Below are 24,760 nucleotides of genomic sequence, written 5' to 3'. Positions count from 1 at the left end.
TCTTTTTTTTGGGGGGGGGTGGGGTGTTCAAATAATTTCATATTAGGCAGCAGGAGCCCAGTCAAAGTTTACTTCTGTGTTTTACATCACCTGTGAGCACTTTCTTGCTCTGTAGTACAAAGATGAGTCTTTGCTTCCCCTTGTCGAGACCTGGCATCAGACTGTTTCTTCAGGGAGTCCTAGTTTCATTTAGTGGGAAATGGCATTTGAAAAGTAACATGTGGGTACTAGATGTGCACAGGGTGTGCTTTATTCTGCATCTTTTTGGTAAAGAGAATTAGAAAAATATATAATATTATATAGTGTTATATATAAATATTCAATCAAATTCCTAATTGATATTTTCCACTCCAGTTTAATATTATAAGATTTTTGCTTAACAACTTTGTTTTATATTTATATTTATTTTTGCTTAACTTACCTGTTTTTTATTTCTCTTCTGTTACACCGAAGGACTTGGTTCTGAATTACATTAATACATTAGCCTTTTCCTACAGTTTACATAAAATGATTTAAAAATTGCAATACTGATTTTCTGAAAATAAAATAACTGAAATGTAAGATTTCTTTGCAGTTCTTTTGTCTTTAGAACATATCCCACCAAGGATCATAATATATGCTTAAAAGTTGCTTGAAACAGTTATTTTCTGTATGGTTGTAATACCAATTTGCTATACAGTTGATTTCACTTGATTTTCAGTTTGGGGCGTTTTTTATTGTTATTTTAATTTTGGAGAATATAAAACATTTACATGGTTCAAAAGTCAAACCTTATAAAAAGATATACTCAAAGGCTCCCTTTTATTTTCTTCATTTACACCTGCCTCTGTTATCAACAAAGCTGGTTCCCCAAAAGATGGGGTCTTTCCCTGTTCATTGTCACAAAACCAGTACACAAAACCAGAAGTGAGTATCAAGCAGTGCAGGCTTTATTTGATGTCCATGGAAATGAGAAGCAGGAGCATGGCTCACAATTCAACTTCTCCACTAGTGAGAGGCTGGGGGGTTAAAATATAGGGTTTTCTAATGAAGGCATTGGACATTAAAAGCAAGAGGATTAATATTCATGTCTTTTCTAGAAATGGGCAGTGAACTTTCTAGAACTGGAGTGCCACCATCCTTTTTGTCCTTTTATGGCTTCTTCCAGTTGTTAACGGTCATTTGCCAACTGTCATGGAACTGGTGGGAGTACCATTTCATTTAGCATGGAAATGAGATTATAATGAAACGTGAGGTCTTTTCATTAGGTCAGCTATCTTGGTTCTAACCAGTCTCAGCTGGTCTCGTTATTTCAAAGGGAACTTTTAATTACAGGTATCCTGTTTCTTAAAGGTAAGCAGAGTTGGGGCCGGATCAGAATTCAACTGTCATATAGGCATTACACCGGGTAACACCTCCTATGGGTAACCATTTTCATTTGTTTCGTTTTTATCCTACCAGTGTTTGTTTTTGCAAAAATAAACAAATTCATATCCATGTACATATGCATATGTACATATATCCACCCTTTCTTATCCCTGTAGGTGGTAGTGTGTTGTATACTGTTATATACTCTGTACCTTTCTTTTTTACTTAATATGAGAATTACTGTATTTGGTATTGGTCAGGAGTCTTCAGAGAAACAGAAGCAATAGGATGTGTCTGTTTGTGTGTATAGTAAGATTTATTATAAAGAATTAATGCATATGATTATCGAGTTTGACAACTCCTAAGATCTGCAAGGTGAGTGGGCAAGGTGGCAATCCATGAGAGCTGAAGGTATAGATCCAGTCTAAAGGCCAGCAGCCTCTAGACCCACTTCGAGTCTGAAGGCAGGAAAAAGCTGGTGTCCCAGTTCAAAGGCAGTCAGGCAGGAGGAATTCTCTTTAATTATTCATGAGAGAGTCAGCTTTTTTGTTCTATTCAGGCATCAACTGACTGAATGAGGCCCACTCACATTAAGGAAAGGCAGTCTGCTTTATTTAGTCTACCAATGTAAATGTTAATATCATCCAAAAACACCCTCAAAGAAACACCTAAGATAGTGTTTGACAATTGATACCTAAAATTAACCATCGCAGGTATACAGATATATTCCTCATTTTCATGACTTGTTTACAAGCTTTTGCTATTACAAATAGTGCTGTAATGAATAACCTTGTGTATGTGCGTTTTGTATTTTTGTCATTGTATATTTGTAGATTCCTAGGTGTGGAATTGCAGGAATGGAGACTAAATGCATATGTGATTTTATTAGATGTGCTGCCAAATTGCCCTGTGTAGAGGTTATATCATTTTGCAGTTTCACCAGCAAATAAATAAATAAATAAATAAATAAATAAATAAATAAATAAATAAATAAGAATACCCATTTCTCTGTAACTTCACCAACATAGTATGTGGCTCAGCTATTGAATTTTTCTCTGATAGATTGGAATTGGTATCTCTAGCTTGAGTTTATTTTACATTTCTCTTATGAATGAGGTAAAGTACCTTTTTATATATTTAGGAGTCATTTGCCTTTTTTTCCTGTGAATTATGTGATCATGTTTTTGATAGTTTTTTTTTTTCTGTTGACTTTTGGTCTCTAATTTTTCTTGATTTTTTTAGAGCTCTTTATATCATTTATAAATATTTGTGCCCTTTGTCTTTGACTATATCTTTTGCCATACAGAAAGTTTTTGCTTTTGTGTAGTTAGATGTATCAGTCTTTTGTTTTATTGCTTCCAGATTTTTATTGTCTTAGAAAAGCTTTCCTAATTACCAGACTGTAGGAATTCAAATAACAATTAGTTATTCACTCATGTTTTCTTCTAGTACTTAGGGGATTTCTCATTTATTACATTAAATCTCTGACCTGTTTAAAAGTCAAAATTGGTATTTCTTGTGAAGTATTGATCTAATTTTTTTTCTACCAAAGTTATCCATTTCCCCAACATTTATTAAAAACTTTACCTTTTCTTCAGTAATTTGATATGACACTTACATGATGTACTAAGTTTTCCCACATAGTTGGTTTTGTTTTAGCTTTTCTGTCATATTCCATTGTGTATATCATTGATCCGTGCCTACTATCACTATTTTAATCATAAACACTTACAATGCTGTTCTGTAGCGTCTTCTCTCCATACCCCCATCTCACACTATTCTTTTTCAGGGTTTTCTTGGTTTTTCTTGCTTTTGCTTTTTTTCACATGTACTTTAGGATCAACTGGTCCAACTACATTTTAAAAATTACTTTTATTGAGATTACATTAATTTTTCATAAATTGGGAACAACAGATATCTCAATAATGTTGAATCATCCTATCCATTAAAAAGATATGTCAGCCAGGCATGGTGGCTCATGCCTATAATCCCAGCACTTTGGGAGGCCGAGGTGGGCAGATCACAAGGTCAAGGGATTGAGACCATCCTGGCCAACATGGTGAATCCCTGTCCCTACTAAAAATACAAAAATTAGCTGGACATGGTGGTGTGCGCCTGTAGTCCCAGCTACTTGGGAGGCTGAGGCAGGAGAATCACTTGAACCCAGGAGGCGGAGGAGGTTGCAGTGAGCCAAGATCGCACCGCTGCACTCCAGCCTGGTGACAGAGCAGGACTCCGTCTCAAAAAAAAAAAAAAAAGATATGTCTTTCCATTTGTTCTCATCTACTTTAGTCAAAAGTAGCAGACTACTTTGCAAAGTAGTGTTTTAAGGTTTTCTGTATAGTGGTTACGCACATTTCTTGTTGTGCTTACTCCTAGGTATTTTGTCATTTTTATTGCTGTTGTAAATGTCCCCTTCCCTTCTGTTGTACAGCTATGCACTGCATAATGACATCTCCATCAACAGTGGAAATATATGGACTATATACAATGGTAGTCCCATAAGATTATAATGTTGTACTTTTACTATACCTTTTCTATGTTTAGATACACAAATACTTAACCATTGTGTTACAGTGGCCTACAGTATTCAGTATGGTAACATGCTGTAGATGTGTACTAGGCTATACCATCTAGATTTAAGTATACTTGGGTGATTTCACAATAATGAAGTCACCTTAATGATGCATTTCTTGGGACATATCCCCATTGTTAAGCAACACATGACTATATTCTAACAGGATATTGTTGTGTGTGTACATATATATGTGGATGATTTTCATTTTTTAGTGTTTTACATCCTACCATTTTAATGAATTTTCTTTCTGTTTATATGAGTTTATGATTGATTCTCTTGGGTTGTCAAGGTATATCTGTTATGTCATCTATAAATACACAAAGTTTTATTTCTTCCTCTCATTCGTTTGACTAAATCTTTTTCTCTTGTCTATTACATAGCTGTGCTTTATTCATTTTGCAGTAATGTATGTGGTGTATCTTCATTAAGTTGCTGGCTTTTTGGCTGATGTGCATATATATATATATTTCTAATATTAAGGAAGTGTTTGCCAACTTGTATTTTATTGAGTGTTTATATTAGGAATGGGTTTGAATTTTGTTGAATGACCTTTCAACATCTATGGAGAAGAATAAGTGTTTTCTTCTTAGATTTATGAATATAGTGAATTATATTCGTGGATTTTCTTATGCTGAACCATCCTTGCATTCCTGAAATACATATCACTTGGTCATATTTAATTCTGTTTGTTAAAATTTAATTTCATATTTTTATTCATATTTATAAGTGATATTGGCCTTTATTTTTGTAGTCTTTATGAGATCAGATAAGTATTATTGTAATTTTGCTCCCTGAAAATGAATTTGGAAAAATGTTTCTGTTTCTAAGGTTTGGAACTGTTTAAGTACTTTTGGAGTTGTCTCACATGTGTCAGTGGAATTTTAATTTATAGAGGTGACTGATGGAAAACATGGAGTGATCAATGCCATTGAAATAATTATTTATTACTTATATTTCCTGAGAGAAGGGGACATACTGCACCATGCAGGGCTACAAAGGAAGCACCAGATTTTGTCAGGAGTCAGAAGCAGGAGCTAAAGGAAAGCCTAGACCAGAGCTGTTATTGACCTTTTTATGGAAAAGCCAAGGCAGGGCAGAGTAAACGGTTTAGGATTGGCTAGGTTGAATAATTTCAGTAGGCTTTGGGGACTAGAGGCTGTCCGTTGTTGTCTGGTATATGGTCTTGAGTTGATTTAGTAGTGGGGAATTAATGGTCTATGTGTAAAAGTTGGCTTGCATATGAGAAATGTTTTCCCAAGTAAGTTTACCGCCTTAAGGAATTAGCTGGTCCTGAGAGGGGCAGTCTCTCTCTGGACGTATAAGCACACCCTCCAACACCCCTCCCAAAATATCAAAATATGAAAGATAAAGTAAAAAACATGATTAATACAGGGGTTATCTGGTTTTTGAAGGCTTGTACTGGTGCTTTTTGGTAAGATTAACTCTGATAACTATTTCATCTTTGGATTTTTGTTTTGTTTAAACTTTTTATTTCTACTGAGTCAAGTTTAAGAAATTTTTGTATTCTATATATTTGGTGTATTTTTCTAGAAAAAACTTGCGCAAGTTTTTGTGTATTTGTTGGCACTCTTCCTTTCTTTTGCTTTATTTTCTAATCCTTTGAGTTCCATGTTTATTTCATTTGATTTTCTTCTTTTGTTTGTATTGATATAAGCATTAAAGCATCTCAATTTTCATCAGATTGCTATTTTAGTTGCATTCCTTAGCTTCTGACTTGTAATGCTTTCATTAATTTTTTTTAGATATTCTGTGATTTTATTAGTATTTGTCCTCTGACCCAAGTTATTTACTTTTTAAAAAAATAGCAGATAGAATGGATTTCTTGTTTTTGGTTAATTCTCATTTTATTGCATTGCAATTGTATAATTTTGTCTGTATTTTTTCATTATGGTTTTTACTGTGGTTTTCTTCATGACTTAATACACATATATGGTAATTTTTGTGACTATTCCATGTATAATTAAAAAGAAGCTATTCTCTCTGAATGCAGAGTTCATCTTCTAGCAATAAGGTAAACTTTATGTTTTTTAGGGCTTCTGTAACCTTTTCATTCTCTTGATTGAAAATGGAATGTTCCCTGTTGTTGGTGTTTGTCTGTTTCTCCATACATCTCATGGAGTTTCTTCTTTGTAAAGATGGCTGCTATGATAAGTGATACATAACTATTTATAATAGTTACATCTTCACTGGGAATTCAAGTGAATTGAATGCCTTTAGCATTTTAAAGTACCCGCTTTTTTTTTTAAGTGATTTAATGCTTTTTATTCTCTACTTCTTCACCAACATTTCTTAATCATCTCATAGATGAAGTTTATCTTCCAGTAGATTTTTTAAAAACAACTTGGAATTATGATGTTCTCTGAGTTCACCCATCTTACAAACTGGTTTTGTATAATTTTGTTACAAGATACGTAGTTTGGATGGATATAAAATCCTTGACTCACACTTTCTTTCCTTCAGCTTCTGAAAAAATGTTACTCTACTTAGTCTTACTTTTGTATCTTGTTCCTCTTTCTTCTCTGGGTCCTTTTTCTCTCTTGCTCTCTGCTGAACCTTTTGAGAGTCAGTTACAGAAATTACCAGACTTTTATTCCTGAATACTTCAGTGTGTATCATGTAAGAACATTCTTCTACATAATCATAATACAACTATCACACTCCAGAAATTTAGCATTAATGTGATGCTAACTAATAATGTAATCCGTAATCAAATTTCCCCAGTTTTCACAATAGTGTCCTTTATACCTGTATTTTTTTTTTTTTCAATCCAGGATCCCATCAGGGATAACTCATTGCACTTAGTTGTGAAGCCTTTTTGGTCTTTAATCTAGAAAAATTCATCATTTTTTTCTTTTCTTTTTTGTCTTTTTATGATACGAATTTTTTTTTTTTTTTGAGACAGTTTCGCTGTTGTTACCCAGGCTGGAGTGCAGTGATACAATCTTGGCTCACTGCAGCCTCCACTTCCTGGGTTAAGCAATTCTCCTGCCTCAGCCTCCTGAGTAGCTGGGATTACAGGCACCTGCCACCACACCCAGCTAATTTTTATATTTTAGAAGAGGCGGGGTTTTACTGTGTTGGTCAGGCGGGTCTTGAACTCCTGACCTCAGGTGATCTGCCTGCCTCGGCCTCCCAAAGTGCTGGGATTACAGGCATGAGCCACCGTGCCTGGCCTATGTGGCCATTTTTTAAAAGTCAACATTTTATAGATTGCCTCTCAATTTGGATATGTGTAGTTTATTTGTGATTAGATATAAGTTAAGTGTATCGTTAGCAAGAGTTTTGCATAGGTGATGTTGTGTCCCTCTCAGTTTAATACCAGGCGATACATGATATATTTATCCCAAGGTTGGTTTGTTTTCTCTTTTAAGTAGACTTTATTTTTTAGAGCAGTGGTTTTGCAACAGAATTGACCAGAAACCCACAATAAAATTGACCAGAAAGTACAGAAAGTTCCCATATACAACCACTCCATCCCAAACATGCATAGCCTCCCCCACTGTCAACATCCAGCACTAGAGTGGTACATTTGTTAGAGTTGTTAAACTTACACTGATAGATCATTATCACCCAAAGTCCATAGTTTACCATAGGGTTCATTCTTGATGTTGTACATTCTATGGTTTTTAAAAAATGTGTAATGACATGTATCCTCCATTATAGTATTATACAGAATAGTTTAACTGCCCTAAAAATCCTTTGTGCCGGCCTTTTCACCCATTTGCAACCACCAACTTTTTTGGGTTTTTTTTTTTTTGAGACAGAGTTTTGCTCTTGTTGCCCAGGCTGGAGTGCAATGCCGCGATCTCAGCTCACCGCAACCTCCGTCCACTGCAGCCTCCGCCTCCCAGTTCAAGCAATTTTCCTGCCTCAGCCTCCCAAGTAGCTGGGATTACAGGCATGCGCCACCATGCCTGGCTAATTTTGTATTTTTAGTAGACACGGGTTTCTCCATGTAGGTCAGGCTGCTCTCAAACTCCTGACCTCAGGTGATCCACCCACCTCGGCCTCCCAAAGTGCTGGGATTACAGGCGTGAGCCACGACGCCCAGCCTGCAACCACCAACTTTTTTACTGACTTCATAGATTGCCTTTTCCAGAATGTCATATAGTTGGAATTATAAAGTTTGTAGCTTTTTCTGATTGGCTTCTTTTACTTAGTAATTAGCATTTAAGGTTCTTCTGTGTCTTTTTATGGCTTGATATCTCATTTCTTTATAGTGCTGAATAATACTCTGTTGTCTAGATGTATCACAGTTTATCCATCCACCTATGAAAGGATATCTTGGTTGCTTCCAAGTTTTGATAATTATGAATAAAGCTGCTGTAAAAAGTGTAACATTTTGCATTCTCATCAGCACTTGATAAGCATTCTTGTTGCTTCCACTCTGTGTATCTTCTTTGATGAGATGTCTGTTCAGGTCTTTTACCTGGTTTTTAAATTTATTTGCTTTCTTACAGAGTTTTAAGAGTTCTTTCTATATTTTAGATAACAGTTCTTTATCGTATATGTCAGCAGTCCTCAACTTTTCTGGCACTAGGGACTGGTTTTGTGGAAGACAATTTTTCCATTGACTGGAGTGGAAGCAGGTGGTTTCGGGGTGATTCAAGTGCATTACATTTATTGTGCACTTTATTTCTATTATTATTACATTGTAATATATACTGAAATAATTGTACAACTCATCATAATGTAGAATCAGTGAGAGCCTTGAGCTTGTTTTCCTGCAATTAGCCCGTCCCATCTGGGGGTTATATGGGATACAGTGACAGATCATCAGGCTTTAGATTCTCATAAGGAATCTCATAGCATGCTCATAGCATGCAGCCTAGATCCCTCACATGCACATTTCACAATAAGGGTTCGTGCTTCTATGAGAATCCAGTGCTGTCACTGATCTGACAGGGTGCAAAGCTTAGGCAGTAATGTGAGCGATGGGGAGCAGCTGTAAATACAGACGAAGCTTCACTCACTCACCTGCCACTTACTTCCTGCTGTGCAGCCCAGTTCCTAACAGGTCACGGACCAGTACTGGGGGTTGGTGGCCCCTGATATGTATGATTTGCAAATATTTTCTCAGTGTCTGTGGCTTTTCTTTTCATTCTCTTGACAATGTCTTTCACAAAGCAAAAAATTTTAATTTAGTGACATTCAGCTTATCAATGGTTTCTTTTACAGATCATGCCTTTGGTGTCATGTCTAAAAAGTCATCACCATACCCAATGCCATCTAGGTTTTCTCCTATGTTACCTTTTAGACAGTTTATAGTTTTGCATTTTGCATTTATGATGCATTTCAAGATAATTTTTGTCAAAGGTGTAAGGTCTATGTCTAGATTTACTTTTTTTCTTTTTTTGCATGTGGATGTCTAGTTCTAGCATGACTTGTTGAAAAAATTATCTTTTTTCTCTATTGTATTGCCTTTGCTCCTTTTTCAAAGATCTGTTGACCATATTTTTGTAGGTATATTTTTGCACTCTCTATTGTGTTCCATTGATGTATTTGTCTTTTCTTTCACCATTACCACACCGTCTTGATTACTATAGCTTTATAGTAAGTCTTGAAGTTGGTAGTGTTAGTCCTTCAGTTTGTTTTTCTCTGTCAATATTGTGTTGCCTATGTTAATTTTAGGTATTATGGAATATTATTCACAACTTTACTTATTCAAAAGGTACGCAGATATTTGGCCGAACATTATTTCTGGGTGTGTCTGCGAGGGTGTTTCCAAATGAGATTGACATTTGAATCTGTAGACTGAGTAAAGCAGATTTCCCTCTCTATTGTGGGTGAGTAGGCCTCTTTTGAGGCCTTCCCTCTAGCTGGAACCTACACCATTGACACTTCTGGTTCTTAGGCCTTTGAACTTAGACTACAACTTATAAAATGGTTCTCAAGCCTTTTTGGACTTGGACCAGAACTTATAAAATAGTTCTCAAGCCTTTGGACTTGGATTGGAGCTGTCCTGGTTTTACAGCTTAGGCATAGCAGATTGTGGGACATTTCAGTCTGCATAATCACATGAGCCAATTCCTTATTACAAATCTCTTTTTAGATATCTATTTATCTATATATATATATGTACAGATATAATAAATTTATCCTATTGGGTTTTTTCCTCTGAATATATGAATAGTTTATGCACTACAATTACAGTATTAGAGTATTCTGAATTTAACTATGTATGTACCTTTACCAGTGAGTTTTATATTATACTTTCAGATGATTTCTTATTGTGTGTTAGCATCCTTTTCTTTCAAGTTGAAAAATTCTCCTTAGCATTTCTGGTAAGGTAGGTCTGGTATGAAGTCCTTCATCTTTGTTTATCTACATATTTCTCCTTTGTGTTTGAAGAATAGCTTTGCTGGGTACAGTATTCTCAGTTGAAAGTTGTTTCCTTTTTTTTTTTTTTTTTTTTTTTTTTTCCTTCAGCACATTGAATATGTCATCTCATTCCCTCTTGGCCTGTAAGGTTTCCACTGAGAAATGTGCTGCCAGATGTATTGGAGTCCTTCATTTGTTACCTGTTTCTTTTCTCTTACTGCTTTTAGGATCCTTTCTTTGTCCTTAACCTATAAGAGTTTGATTTTATGCCTTGAAGGTAGTCTTATTTGGGGTGAAGCTGCTTGGTGTTCTTTGATCTTATAACTGCATATTTGTATCTTTCTCTAGGTTTGGAAAACTGTTATTATTCCTTTGAATAAACTTTCTACCCCAGTCTCTGTACTTCCTCTTTAAGGCCAATAACTCTTAGATTTGCCCTTTTGAGGCTATTTTCCAGACTTGTAAGCATTCTTCTTTCTTTTTCACTCCTTTTTTCTTTTTCTCCCCTGATTCTATATTTTGAAATAGCCTGTCTTTAAGCTAATTCTTTCTTCTGCTTGATCAATTCTATTTAGATAGTAATACATATTTTTGTTCATTAATTGAATATTTCAGCTCCAGGATTTTTGTTGGATTCTTTAAATTATTTTAATCTCTTTGTTAAATTTCCCTGAAAGATTTATGAATTCCTTCTCTGTTTTTTTGAAGTTCATTGAGATTCCTCAAAAAGCTATTTGGAATTCCCTGAGAAGTCATATATCTGTACTACTCCAGGATTGGTCACTGATGCCTCATTTAGTTTGTTTGGTGAGGTCATATTTTCCTGACTGTTCTTGATGCTTGTGGATGTTTTTCAGTGTCTGGGCATAGAAGAGTTAGATATTTATTCCAGTCTTTGTAATCTGGACTTGTTAGTATCCATCCTTTTTCAGAGGGCCTTCTAAGCATTCAGAGTTTATCTAAAGTATTATCTAAGCCTGTGGTCACTGTAACCATTTCAGCACTAGAGGGCACTCTAAGCCCAGGTACACTGCAACTTCTGCAGATTGCTGAATTCCCAGCCCTAATGGACTTGAAGATAAGGGAGAAGTTGCTGGGTTCCCAGGCAAAATCCCTCTTCTTCCCCCAAGTGGAATGAGTGTCTCTTTATGCTGGTCTGACCAGAGTTGGGGAAGAGGTGACACAGACACTCTTGTGGCCACCACAGCTGGCCTCATGCTGGGTCATATTTGAACTGTCATTGATGTTTACTGAAGGTCCAAGGCCACTTTAGTCAGCAGGTAATGAATCCTGCAGGGACTTGGGGTCCATCCCCCCAGGGCAGAGGATTCCATTCTGTCCCAGGGTGGGTCTAGAAGTGCCATGTGGGCACAACAGCCTGGAATCAGGGGCTTTAGGATTCTGCCTGGTGCTTTGTTTTACTGTGGCTGGGCTGGTACCTGGGTTGCAAGGCAAAGTCTCCTATACTCTTCCTGTCCTTCACCCAAGTGGAAGAAGTCTCTACACAGCACTGCCTAGAATGAGGGGAGGGGTGATGGAGGCATTACCATGGCCACCACAGCTGGTGTCACACTTGGTTGTAGTACCCTGGGCTCACAGCCTCTGCTGAGACCAGCACAGCACTGGGGCTCACCCAAAGACTACAGTTGCCATAGTCTGGCTGCCACTGACATTTATTGGGAGCCCAAGGCCACTTTATTCAGCCGGTAGCGAAGCAGACTAGGACTAAGATTCCTCCCACTAGGGCAGCAGACTTCTTTCTGTCTGTTCAAGGATGGTCTAAATGCCCCCTGTGGGCACCAGTAGATTTCTGCCCAGTGCTGTGTTCCACTGTGACAGGGCAACATGGAGTTCCAGTGCAAAGTCCCATAGTTATTTCACACTCCCTCCACAAAGCACAAAGATTATCTCTCTGGGGTGTACTGCCGGGGCTTGGGAGAGGATGGTATAGACAGTTCAAGACTGTCTATGGAGTTCCTATCATCTTCAATGCATCTTTTCTTGTTAGGCTAAAACCAGGAACTGTGATCTCTTAACTGACTTAGTTCTTATGAAGGTGCTTTTTTGCGTGGATAGTTACTCAATTTGATATTCTTGCAGGTCTAGGGGGTGATTGCTGGAAGATTCTGTTTGGCCACCTTTTCATACATTTCTCTCTCTTATGCAGTCGTCATCTGACTCTGTACTTTGAGTGGCCTCCAAAGCCAACTCGGTTTCAGATTTTTATTTTTTCAATAACAAGTAAAATGAAGTGTTATTTTTTATTTCCTTGTTATGCCATAGGTATAAATGGTAGGTGCTTTTATTTGCTCTCTTTATTGATCTGTATGTTTTTTTGAGGGTATATGGGGATATTGGAATTTAGATGGTTGTCATTATTCTATGAGAACCTAGAATTTTAGCCCTTTAAGTATTTTACTGCCTTAGTAGCTGTTAGGTTAGACCACATAAAATTGCAATTTTTGTAGCTCAAGAACTTTTGAATATCACCAGTTTTATATGGTTCTACCTGATAGAAACATAAGCAAGCTTTTTAGTATTAATTTCAAGTTGATAAAGTCTACATTTTTATCAGCTTTACTGAGGTATAATTTATATACAATAAAATGCACCCATCTAGTGTACAGTTAGTGGGTATTTACAGTTGTTTACACTTATGTAACCACCACCACTGTCAAGATATAGAACATTTTTCTCCAGAAAGCTCCCTTGTACCCCTTTGCACTCGTCCCCACACCCTACCCCAGGCAACCTCTAAACTGCTCTCTGTCATTAGATTAGATTTGTAAAGACTGCATTTTAAAATTGGCCTGTGGATCTTGCGTGATTTGAAGCTTGCATACCTTGGCTCTCCTTCCTCTTTATGTGTGCACTAGGCTCAGGGTTTTTTCATTTGAGAATAGGTCCACTCATCTTCTGCCCAGTACTTTAAACTTCATGTATCTTGAACTGAGGTACATCTCTGAAGACTCATTCTGCTTTTCTCTTTCATGTCTTTGCTTATGCTGTCCTTTCTGCCTAGAAAGTTTCCACTCTACTTTACTTTCCTGGTTTATTCCTACTTATCTTTCTAAAATCCATTTATATTGCTGATTTTAGATTGGGTTAGGTACTTTATTTATAGAAATAACTATCTTTGTTTATCTGTTTATCAATCATGTTTTTTATTGTTATATATAGTAATTATTTGTGTCCTTTACTGAGGTAACAGTAGCTTCTTGAGGGTAACAACTATGCCTTCTGCAATTTGGCCATCATTATGCACCTCTACACATGATGCGTACTTAATAAATGTTTAATTCATGCTGAATAAGTTTCAACTTCTGCGTATAGAGTTAAAACTAAATCTACATAGTATAAGTTAAAGAAGTCTTACATAATATGAACTAAGAAAAAGTGAAGTTGAACTAATGGGATCCTGTAAGCATGAAGGAGAAATGGGCATAGTTCCCTTGGACCATAGTTGTACTTGCTGAAACCAGTTTTGCATGAATTCTTTGCTCTTCAATTCTTCTCTTGCCCTATATTTTTGGAACTTCACCAAGCAATGTCTGTGGAGAATGATAAAGTAGCTTTGTGTAAAGTATGAGCTATATGTAGTAAATTAAGTGCAAATAAGAAGAAAAATGAGCTCGCTCGCTCTCTCTATATATATACATATATACACATATATATACACATACATACAAACACACGTGCGCGCGTGCGCGCACACACTCACCCTGACTTTGTTATAAACCAAGAGGGACCTCAAGAACAGCTGTTGGGTTATCTGTCTACTACTAATAAAGCCAGCTCAAAATTAACTGCGACTACTATTCCTTCTGGACGTTGTTACTGCATAGTAGAGTTATGTAAGCTTTGCTGGAGGAAGTTTTAGTCGAGAGAAGTTCAGTAAAGTATATACAGACACATCTGTAATCCTGAAAAAACATATTTTTTATTTACTAAACATAATTTGTGATCATTCTTTATTGTATAGTAATTTTAAAAAATTTGAAAGTGCTACAAGGTGCTCAAATTTATCTCAGTTTGACATTTTCAAAGCAGAAATCTTAAATTTGAAAGTTTCCCATCTTGATTAATAAAAGCCAATTTTTTCCATCTTATTTTATAGTCGTACACAGTATGTTAAAATACAACTTTATTTTTACTTGTAGTGTATGCAGAGAATATTTCCAAAATGGTGGGAAGAGAAAAGCACTTGAGAAAGATGAAAAAAGAGCTGTACTTGCCACTAAGACCACTCCAGCCTTAAATATGCATGAGTCTTCTCAACTTGAAGGTCATTTAACCAACCTCAGCTTTACAAACCCTGAATTTATAACTGAGTAAGTATACTTTTTCTACTTTGATTATCCTGGATAACTGTATTAATGTGAAATAATGCAGTGGTTCATACTAAACAGTGAGCAGTTTACTTGCTCCTCCAGTAGTTACATGATAGACTGAGAAATGCAGATAGGTAATATTATTAGATTAAAAACTAGCAGAAAATTGTAAGAGCTATCTGGAAAACTAGTGGTTCTGTAGCATGTGTTCTAACTGAAAATGAGAAAGAATAGTTCATTAAATACGATTATATAATTATACATTATGTTACATAATTATATATATTACATACATGTTATGGCTATATGTGTGTATATAACATATAATTGTTATATAATAGTATTATATAGTTAAAATGTACAATGTAATATATAATTATATAACAATATGTAATTCTTATGTAATTATCAAAACAAAGAATCAAAACAGCAAAATACAATTAAAGTGGCTATCCACTAAGAATTTACAAATAAGGAAAAATAATGAAAGGTTATTAATAGAACCAATTACCATTGTTTTATTGTTGGTAAGAAAATCTGCCTGCTAGTAAGATTATATGCATATAGGCATAAATTTTATAAGTACATGACTATTATAATCCAATTAATTATTAGTACAGGCATAACTCATTTATTGCGCTTGCTTTATTGTACTTCACAGATACTACATTTTTTACAAATTGAAGGTTTGTGGCAACCCTGAGTCAAGCAAGTCGATTGGCACCATTTTCCCAATAGCATGTACTCACTGTGGCTCTGTGATATGATTTAATTGTGTCCCCACCCAAATCTCATCTTGAGTTGTAGCTCCAATAATTCTCATGTGTTGTGGGAAGGACCCTGTGGGAAATCATTGAATCATGGGGGGCGGTTTCCCCCATACTGTTCTCATGGTAGTGAGTAAGTCTCACGAGATCTGATGGTTTTATAAGGAGTTTCCCCTTTAGCTTGGCTCTCATTCTCTCTTGCCTGCCACCATGTAAGTAAGATATGCCTTTTGCCTTCCATCATGATTGTGAGGCCTCCCCAGCAACATGGAGCTGTGAGTCCATTAAACCTCTTTTTCTTTATAAATTACCCAGGCTCAGAGGTGTCTTTATCAGCAGCATGAAAACGCACTAATACACTGTCACATTTTAGTAATTCTCACAATATTTCAAACTTTTTCATTATTATGATGTCTGTTTTGGTGATCTGTGATCAGTGATCTTTGATGTTACTATTAAGATTGTTTAGGGGCACCATATAAGACAGTGAACTTATTATCAACCATAGACAGTGAACTTATTCAATAAATGTCATGTATGTTCTAACTGCTCCACGGATCCACTGTTCCCCAGTCTCTCTCCCCTCTCCTCTCTCCCCGCTCTTCACTCTCCCCCTCCCCCTCTTCTCTGTCTCTTTCCCTTCACCCCCAGGCCTCTCTATTCCATAAGACACTAGGGAAATTTGGCCAGTTAATAAACCTACAATGGCCTTTAAGTATACAAGTAAAAAGAGGCACTCCTCTGACTAAATCAAAAGCTAGAAGTGATTAAACTTAGTGAGGTAGGCATGTCGAAAGCTGATATAGGCTGAAAGCTAGGCCTTTTCTACCAAAGAGTTAACTGAGTTGTGAATTAAAAGGAAAAGTCATTTATTTTATTTTATTTTATTTTTGAGACGGAGTCTCGCTCTGTTGCCCAGGCTGGAGTGCAGTGGCACGATCTCGGCTCACTGCAAGCTCCGCTTCCCAGGTTCACGCCATTCTCCTGCCTCAGCCTCCTGAGTAGCTGGGACTACAGGTGTGTGCCACTGTGCCAAGCCAATTTTTGTGTTTTTAGTAGAGACGGGGTTTCACCATGTTGGCCAGGATGGTCTGGATCTCTTGACCTCGTGATCCACCTACCTCGGCCTCCCAAAGTGAAGGAAAAGTTATTTTTAAAATTGAAAGTGCTATTCAGTGAACACGGGAATGAGAAGAAAGTAAAACAACTTGATTGTGGATGTGGAGAAAGTTTGAGTGGTCTGGATACAAGATGAAACCAACCACAGCATTCCCTCAAGCCAATACCTAATCCAGAGCAAGGGTCTAACTCTCTTCAATTGAAGGCTAAGAGAGGTGAGGAAGCTTCAGAAGAAAGTTTGAAGCTTAACAGAGGTTGGTTCATGAGGTCTAAGAAATCATCTCCATGACATAAAGTGCAAGGTGAAGCAGCAAGTGATGATTTAGAAGCTGCAGCAAGTTATCCAGAAGATCTACCAAAGACCATTCATGAAGGTGGCTACAGTAAACAACTGATTTTTAATGTAGATTTAAAAGCCTTCTATTGGAAGAAGAAGGTGCCTTTTAGGAGTTTCTTGGCTAGAGATCAGAAGTCAATACCTGGCTTCAGAGCTTCAGAGGACAGGCAGCCTCTCTTGTTAGGGGCTAATGCAGCTGGTGACTTTACGTTGAAGCCAGTGTTCATTTACCATTTGAAAATCCTAGGACCCTTAAGAATTATGCTGAATCTACTCTGCCTGTGCTCTGTAAATTGAACAAAGCCTAGATGACAGCACATCTGTTTAAAGAATAGTTTATGGAATATTTAAAGCCTACTGTTGAGACCTGCTGTTCAGAAAAAAATATTCCTTTCAAAATATTACCACCCGTTGATAATGTACCAGGTCACCCAAGAGCTCTGATATATACGTACGAGGAGATGAATGTTGTTTTCGTGCCTGCTAATACAACGTCCATTCTGCAGCCCATGGATCAAGGAGTAATTTAGACTTTCAGGTCATATTATTATTATTTTTTTTTTTTTGGAGACGGGTCTCACTCTGTTGCCCAGGCTGGAGTGGAGTGGCATGATGACAGCTCACAGGAGCCTTGACCTCCTGGGCTCAAGTGACCCTCCCACCTCAGCCTCCCCAGTAGCTGACACCACAAGCATGCACCACCATGCCCAGCTAACTTTTTTAAAATTTTTTGTAGAGAGAGAATCTCCCTATATTGCCCAGGCAGGTCTCAAATTTCTGGACTCAAGCAATCCTCCTGTCTCAGCCTCTGGAAGTGCTAGGATTACAGGCATGAGTCACTGAGCCTGGCTCAAGTCATGTTATTTAAGAAATACATTTTGTAAGGCTGTAGTTGTCATGGCGGTTTCTCTGATGGATCTGGGCAAAGTCCATTAAAACCTTCTGGAAAGGACTCACCGTTCTAGATGCCATTAAGAACATTTGTGATTCATGGGAGCAGATCAGAATATTAACATGAATATGAGGTTGGAAGGAGTTTATTCCAAGCCTCATGGATGAAATAACTGCAGATGTGGTGGGAAAAAAAAGTAATGGAACTAGAATTAGAAGTGGAGCCTGAAGATGGAACTGAATTGCTGCAATTTCATGATAAAACTTGAATGGATGAGGAGTTGTTTCTTATGAATGAGCAAAGGAAGTGTCTTTTTGAGAGGCATCTACTGGTGAAGATGCTGTGAACATTGTTAGAATGACAAAGGATTTAGAATGTTATATAAAATTTAATTGATAAAGCAGTGGTTGGGTTTGAGAGGACTGACCAATTTTAAAAGAAATTCTGTGAGTAAAATGCTGTCAAACAGCATCGCATGCTGATGCTGCAGAGAAATCATTCATGATAGGTACAGTCAATGTATGTGGCAAACTTTAGTGTTGTCTTGTTTTTAGAAATTCTGATAGCACCCCAGCTTTCAGCAACCATCATGCTGATCAGTCAGCAGCCATGAGTATCAAGGCAAAGCTTCCACCAGTAAAAAGATTACAACTTGCTGGAGGCTCAAATGATCACTAGCATTTTTTAGCCATAAAGTATTTTAAAATTAAGATCTGTACATTGTTTTTTAGACAATGCTATTGCACACTTCATAGACTATGGTGTAGTGGAACATAACTTATATGCACTGGAAAACCAAAAAAATTTTGTAACTTGCTTTATTGCAGTAGTCTGGAACCAAAGCTGTAGTATCTCTGAGGTATTTCGCTGTAATATTAAAATTGTTCCTTTACCCTTTTACCCTGTTGGTTTGTGGTATCAAGTGTATTTTGTTAATTACTTGAAAATGCTAAACTTCAATAGTTATAGAAATATTCTTGATAGACACAGAAAATAATTATGAAAGTAAGATACTCTTAAGCAGTTCCAAAACTATAGATAATAACAAGCATTACTTTTGGTTACTTTGGTTTTAAATCATGTTGAAAATATTACCTAGTTTTAAGCAATTACGTTTAAAAATCAAAATATCTTTGATTACTTCAGTAGGGAACCATAAGCCATCTTTACCTTTATTCAAAGGTTACTACAAAGCTTATAATGCATAACGACTTACTAAACATCCTTTAACTCATGTGTTATGGACATTCTTAAATATTAATATTTTAAGTGTTGGCCAGTTAAAGAAATTATATAGTTATACTTCTATCAAACACAGATATGTATGGAAAATATCAACTTTAGATTTCTATATATTTTTTATAGCTCTGTTATATTGTTGAGATTCCCTTATTTATTGAGTCATTGTTAATGCATTTGCCTTTGATTCTCTAAGCATGATTTCCTTAAATTTGTTGAATATTTTTATGGCTGGGCACATTGGTTCATGCCTGTAATCCCAGCACTTTGGGAGGCCAAGACAGGTGGATTGCTTGAGTCCAGGAGTTCAGGACCAGCCTGGACAACATGACGAAACCTGTCTCTACAAAAAAATAACAGAAAAGCCAGGTGTAGTGGCATGTGCCTGTGCTCCTAGCTACTCGGGAGGCTAAAGCGAAAGGATCACTTGAGCCTGGAAGGTGGAGGTTGCAGTGAGTAGAGATCACACCTCTCACTGTACTCCAGCCTGAGTGACAGAGTGATACCCTGTCTTAAAAAAAAAAAGTATTTATATATATGTATATATGTATACTTTTTTATTTTTATAATATATATATATTTTGTAATCACTGCCTTAAAGTTTTTGTCTGTTTAATCCAACATTTGGGCTCACTCAAGAGTCCATTTACTACTTTTTTTCCCCCTGAGTATGGACTATGCTTTTTCGGGTTTTTTTGCATGTCTCATAATTTTTGGTTAAAAAGTATAGAAACTGTCATGGATTTTTTTCCCCTACAAGCGTTAGTAGTAGTGGTTGTTTCTCAGTAATTTGCTTAGACTTAATCTGTGGAATCTGTCTCCCTTATTATGTTTAGTGTTTTTTTCAGAGGTGGAGGGGGTTGTTATTTTTTAGGCTGATTTCCTAGGGGTTGCACCAGTATCTTCGTAATTTAGTAGCCAAACAATGATAGGTCAGAGGTTGCGCTCAAACACCTCAGTCAGTAAGGCTTCTACCCTCTTCCAGTAGAGTGCGTCTTGATTGGGGAGTGCATTAAACATTTAGGCGCTTTTCAAATCTGCCTCACCTTTTACTTTCTTCTAGGCCCTCTTGGGTTTTCTCTGCATATTCACATAGGCTCCCCATCAGCCGTGGCTTTGTGGGGAGCTTATCTAACTCCTCTATATCTATCTCATTTCCAGGATCTTTGTTAAATTTCTGACTAGTCCTCCATTCTGCAGCTCAACCTAACCACAACTACAGCCTGAGACTAGCGTAGCTGCTGACTTTCCATGCTTGTTTCTTCCAAGTTTGCTGCTTTTACTGACACTGCTCTGTGTAGGTTGTTTACCCTTTGCTCCAAATCAAGTTAGCCGCCTCTAGCAGTGAAGCTGCTATTTTTTAACAAGTCCTGTCCTGGAGGAAGTTTCATACCAGCTAAGCAGGGGTTGGGGGTGGTGAGAGCAGCTCCAGGCAAAGATAGGACAGATCCTCACTGTTCCTAAACTAGGTTCACCTGGTTTTTATGAATAAACACTTTTCATCTTATTTGCCTTTGTTTGAGCCCTAAAATAGTTGTTTTTGATGATCTTATCCAGGATAGTTTTATAGTTGTTTCTTGAATCGTGGAAGGGATTAACTTAGTATTGAAATTTAGCATTAAAATGATTTAGCCCTGGATGGCTTGGTTTAGATTTTGTTCATTCTAAAAACTCTGAACTCCTTAATATAGCATCAGTCCCCATTGTGTGTGTGTGTATTCTCGTTCTTCCTTCTCCTCCCACTATTCTTGCAGCCTGTATTCTGGTCACATGGACCTATTTTAAATTCCTCTAGTGTGGTACATGCTTGTTCTCACTTTCTGGCAATTGCAAATGAGATATGTTCTAATTCTGATAAACTATTGGTTTATTTTATATTAGACTATATTTGAAGCATGTTCTCTTCCAGAACTTTCTCAGAACTTCCCAAAAGAATTGATACTCTTTGATACCAGTATTGAACTTTCTTTATAACTCTGTTGTGGTATTTATATTGTGTTAAAATTCACTGTTGAACATTTTTCTAACTACAAATGAAATTGAGGTATGAAAAATTTACCATAGAACAGATATTATAGACATAGAAAAAAGATCACTCAATCCTGGTTATATTTAGGTACATTTCTTTCTAGTCTTTTTACTAGGCATTGTTATTTAAACAAAAGAGGCTATGTTGCATAAAGTATTTTGTAAACTTCTCTTCCCATGCCACTAGAATGCTGTTTTGTATAATATTTCATCATGAAAATCTACCACTGTTTGTGTCTAAATATAAAATGATCCAAAATACCAAATAATACTCCAATTTCCCAAAGAGAAATCTTTCTCTCTCTCAAACATACATACCTCACATACCACTTTTAAATATGTAGATGAAATAAAAGTCAGATATTTACTGGTTTAGTCACAGATATTATATAGGAAGATATGTATCCTTTACTATCAAAAACTATTCAACTTTTTAGTTTAGATAGCAAGTTTGGATATCAAGAGTTATCTTTTTCTCAGGCTTATCTCCAAATATCTTTCAAGTCCTTTGATATCTGGGTTCAGATAGCAAGGGTTCACATAGTAAAGATATACTTTTTTGTACTTAGATTTCATGCATACCCAATTTTTGTTACTACTGGAGTCACCTTTAAGTCATCTATATCTCAGAATTTAGATATGGCACTTTTTGAATATGTGTATAACATGATTACTGGAAATTTTATCCCAAATCCCAATTACCCATTCCCCTAACACTAGGAAAGCTGTGTGTCTACCTCTCCTTCATTGTGTACACATATATTTGTAATTATCACAAAATACTTACTTTGCTGACTTTTTTAAAACATTTATACTTTTTCAAAATATTCACCAAGTATGCTACCATATTTGGCCATAAAACACATCTTAACCAATTTAAAAAGATAGATCATTATACAGAGTATGCCTTCTCTCACACTACTACAGAATTAAACTAGAGATCAGTAACAGAGAACTGAAGAGTCCCAAAATATTTGTAGATCTAACATCACACCTCTAAATAGCACAAGGGTCAGATAAGTAAGTCTCAAAAGAATTAGAAAATGTTTTTGAACTAACTGAAAATGAAAATATACCTCATCAAATTTGTAGTATGTTCTGACAGCAGTACTTAGAGGGAAATATGTAGCATTGAATGCACATGTTAGAAAAGAAGGTGCAAAATCAATAATATAAGCATCTATCTTTGGAAACTAGAAAAGTAAGAGCAAATTAAATCTAAGCAGAAGAAAAGAAAAATTAGAACAGAAATTAATGAAATTGAAAACAGAAAAACAATAGAGAAAATCAGTGAAACCAAAAGGTTTCATTTGAAAAGATCAACAAAATTAATAGACCTGTAGCCAAGCTAACCAACAAAAAAAAAAAAAGAGATAGGATACAAATTACTAATACCAAAAATGAAGGAGAGCCCATCATTACTGATTCCATCAATAGTAAAAGAATAAAAAGGAATATTATGAACAATTCTGCGACTACATATTTGATAACTTGGATGAAATAGACTGGTTCCTTGAAAGATACAATCTACTAAAACTCAGACAAGGAGATATAGATAATATGGAAAGCCTATATCTATTACAGAAATTGAAGAAATAATTAACTGCCTTTTAAAACAGGAAGCACCAGGCTCAGATGGTTTCACTGGTGAAATATACCAGACATTTAAGGAAGGAAGAATACCAGTTCTCTACAATCTGTTCCTGAAAACAGAATCAGAGGGAACACTTTCTAACTCATTCTGTGAGGCCAGGAGAATGAAGTTTAACACACTGAACCAGTTTTCCCATTTCCAAATGTGAATTAACATTTTCTTGTTCCTGACTGATTGTATAAACATGATTATTAGATAATGACTGAATCTGTATTTGGGGGTTAAGTTACACTTTGGTTGCTGGTGATGGAAACAAACCTAAGGCCAGTAGGACATTGGAGAATTTATCTAGTTGCCTGATGATACAGCTGTTTAATACGATCTTTTTAAAAACGAATAATATGATCTTATATTTTTTATTTATTTATTTATTTTGAGATGGAGTCTCGCTCTGTAGCCCAGGCTGGAGTAGAGTGGCACATTCTAGGCTTACTGCAACCTCTGCCTCCCAGGTCCTGGTTCAAGCAATTCTTCTGCCTCAGCCTCCCAAGTAGCTGGGATTACAGGTGCATGCCACCATGCCCAGCTAATTTTTTGTATTTTTAGTAGAGATGGGGTTTCACCATGTTGGCCCAGGCTGGTCTTGAACTCCTGACCTCGTGATCTGCCTTCCTCGGCCTCCAAAGTGCTGGGATTACAGGAGTGAGCCTCTGTGCCTGGCCCAGTATGATCTTTTAAAGAAAACATCCAATAATTGCCATTGGAAAGCTGTACTTCAATGTATAATTACCAAATTGGTACTAAATTTCTTTGCCTCTGTGCGGGGGCAGGGAGATATGGTGGAACCAAGTTTATCAAGTGATTTCTTACCAGGTAAGTAACCAAGCTACACTGTATGAAGTCCTTTCAGGCCAGTGTTAGTTTTCCCCAAAATAGTCTTTATTGTTCAAAGTAAAAAAATTGAGAGGGCTGAATAGCATAGAGACTTTGTACGGCTCAAACATAAGCTGATGCTCTCTTTTTTGAAGGACAGTATGGTAGAAAGAATCTTGCTTTATATGAATTGTTCTTTCATTGGACATTTAGGTTGTTTCCTTTCTCACAGCTGTTTTATTTCAGCAATAAATCTTTGTGCTTGAGTTTTCATGTCTTTGGGATGGATTCCCAGAAGTGGACTTTTAGGTTGAAGAGTATAAATAGGCTCTTGTACATATTACTGAATTCCTTTCCAGAAAGATAATACTAATTCCATTATCTCTAGCAATATAAATGCCCATTTTGCCAAAACTCACTAGCATTAAGTATTTTCATTTTTTCACTCTTTATAAACATGATGGAATAAAATGGCATCCCATCTGATATGGTTTGGCCGTGTCCTCACCCAAATGTCATCTTGAATTGTAGTTCCCATAATCACCACATGTCGTAGGAGGGACCTGGTGGGAGGTAATTAAATCATGGGGGTGGTTACCCCCATGCCGTTGTTCTCATGATACCAAGTGAGTTTTCACAAGATCTCATAGTTTTATAAGGGGCTTTTCCCCCTTTTGCTCAGCACTTCTCCTTGCTGCCACCAGGTGAGGAAGGACATGTTTGCTTTCCCTTCCACCATGATTGTGAGTTTCCTGAGTCTTTCCCAGCCATGCTGAACTGTGAGTCAATTAAACCTCTTTCCTTTATAAGTTACCAGTCTCGGGTATGTCTTTATTAGTAGTATGATAATGGACTAATACAGTAAATTGGTACCACAGAAAGTGGGGTGTTGCTATAAAGATACCCAAAAATGTGGGAGCAGCTTTGGAACTGGGTAACAGGCAGACATCGGAACAGTTTCGAGGGCTCAGGAGAAGACAGTAAAATGTGGGAATGCTTGGAACTTCCAAGAGACTTGAAGGGCTCAGAAGATAGGAAGATGTGGGAAAGTTTGGAACTTCCTAAAGACTTGTCAAATGGTTTTGACCAAAATGCTGGTGGTGATATGGACAATGAAGTCCAGGCTGAGGCTGAGGTGGTCTCAGATGGAGATGGGGAACTTGTTGGGAACTGGAGTAAGCGTCACTCATCCTATGCAAAGAGACTGGCAGCATTTTGCTCCTGCCCCAGAGATCTGTGGAACTTTGAACTTGAGAGAGATGATTTAAGGTATCTGGTGGAAGAAATTTCTAAGCGGCAAAGTGCTCAAGAGG

The 24,760-nt window shown here is 36.7% G+C and overlaps 1 protein-coding gene across 1 annotated transcript in view; it reads left to right on the top strand.

The window, feature by feature from the left end:
• SAMTOR (S-adenosylmethionine sensor upstream of mTORC1) overlaps positions 1–24,760 on the top strand; it is a 118,473-nt gene that overhangs the window by 27,160 nt on the left and 66,553 nt on the right. The window contains exon 3 of the mRNA XM_004046071.3: positions 14,428–14,598. Within this exon, the coding sequence (XP_004046119.1) occupies positions 14,428–14,598 (171 nt within the window). The remainder of the gene's footprint in view (positions 1–14,427; positions 14,599–24,760) is intronic.

The sequence above is a fragment of the Gorilla gorilla genome, chromosome 6 (assembly GCF_029281585.2).
Source record: "Gorilla gorilla gorilla isolate KB3781 chromosome 6, NHGRI_mGorGor1-v2.1_pri, whole genome shotgun sequence".
Taxonomy (NCBI): domain Eukaryota; kingdom Metazoa; phylum Chordata; class Mammalia; order Primates; family Hominidae; genus Gorilla; species Gorilla gorilla.
The sequence above is the reverse complement of the archived record's forward strand: the minus strand, read 5'-3'. Positions and strand labels throughout refer to the sequence as shown.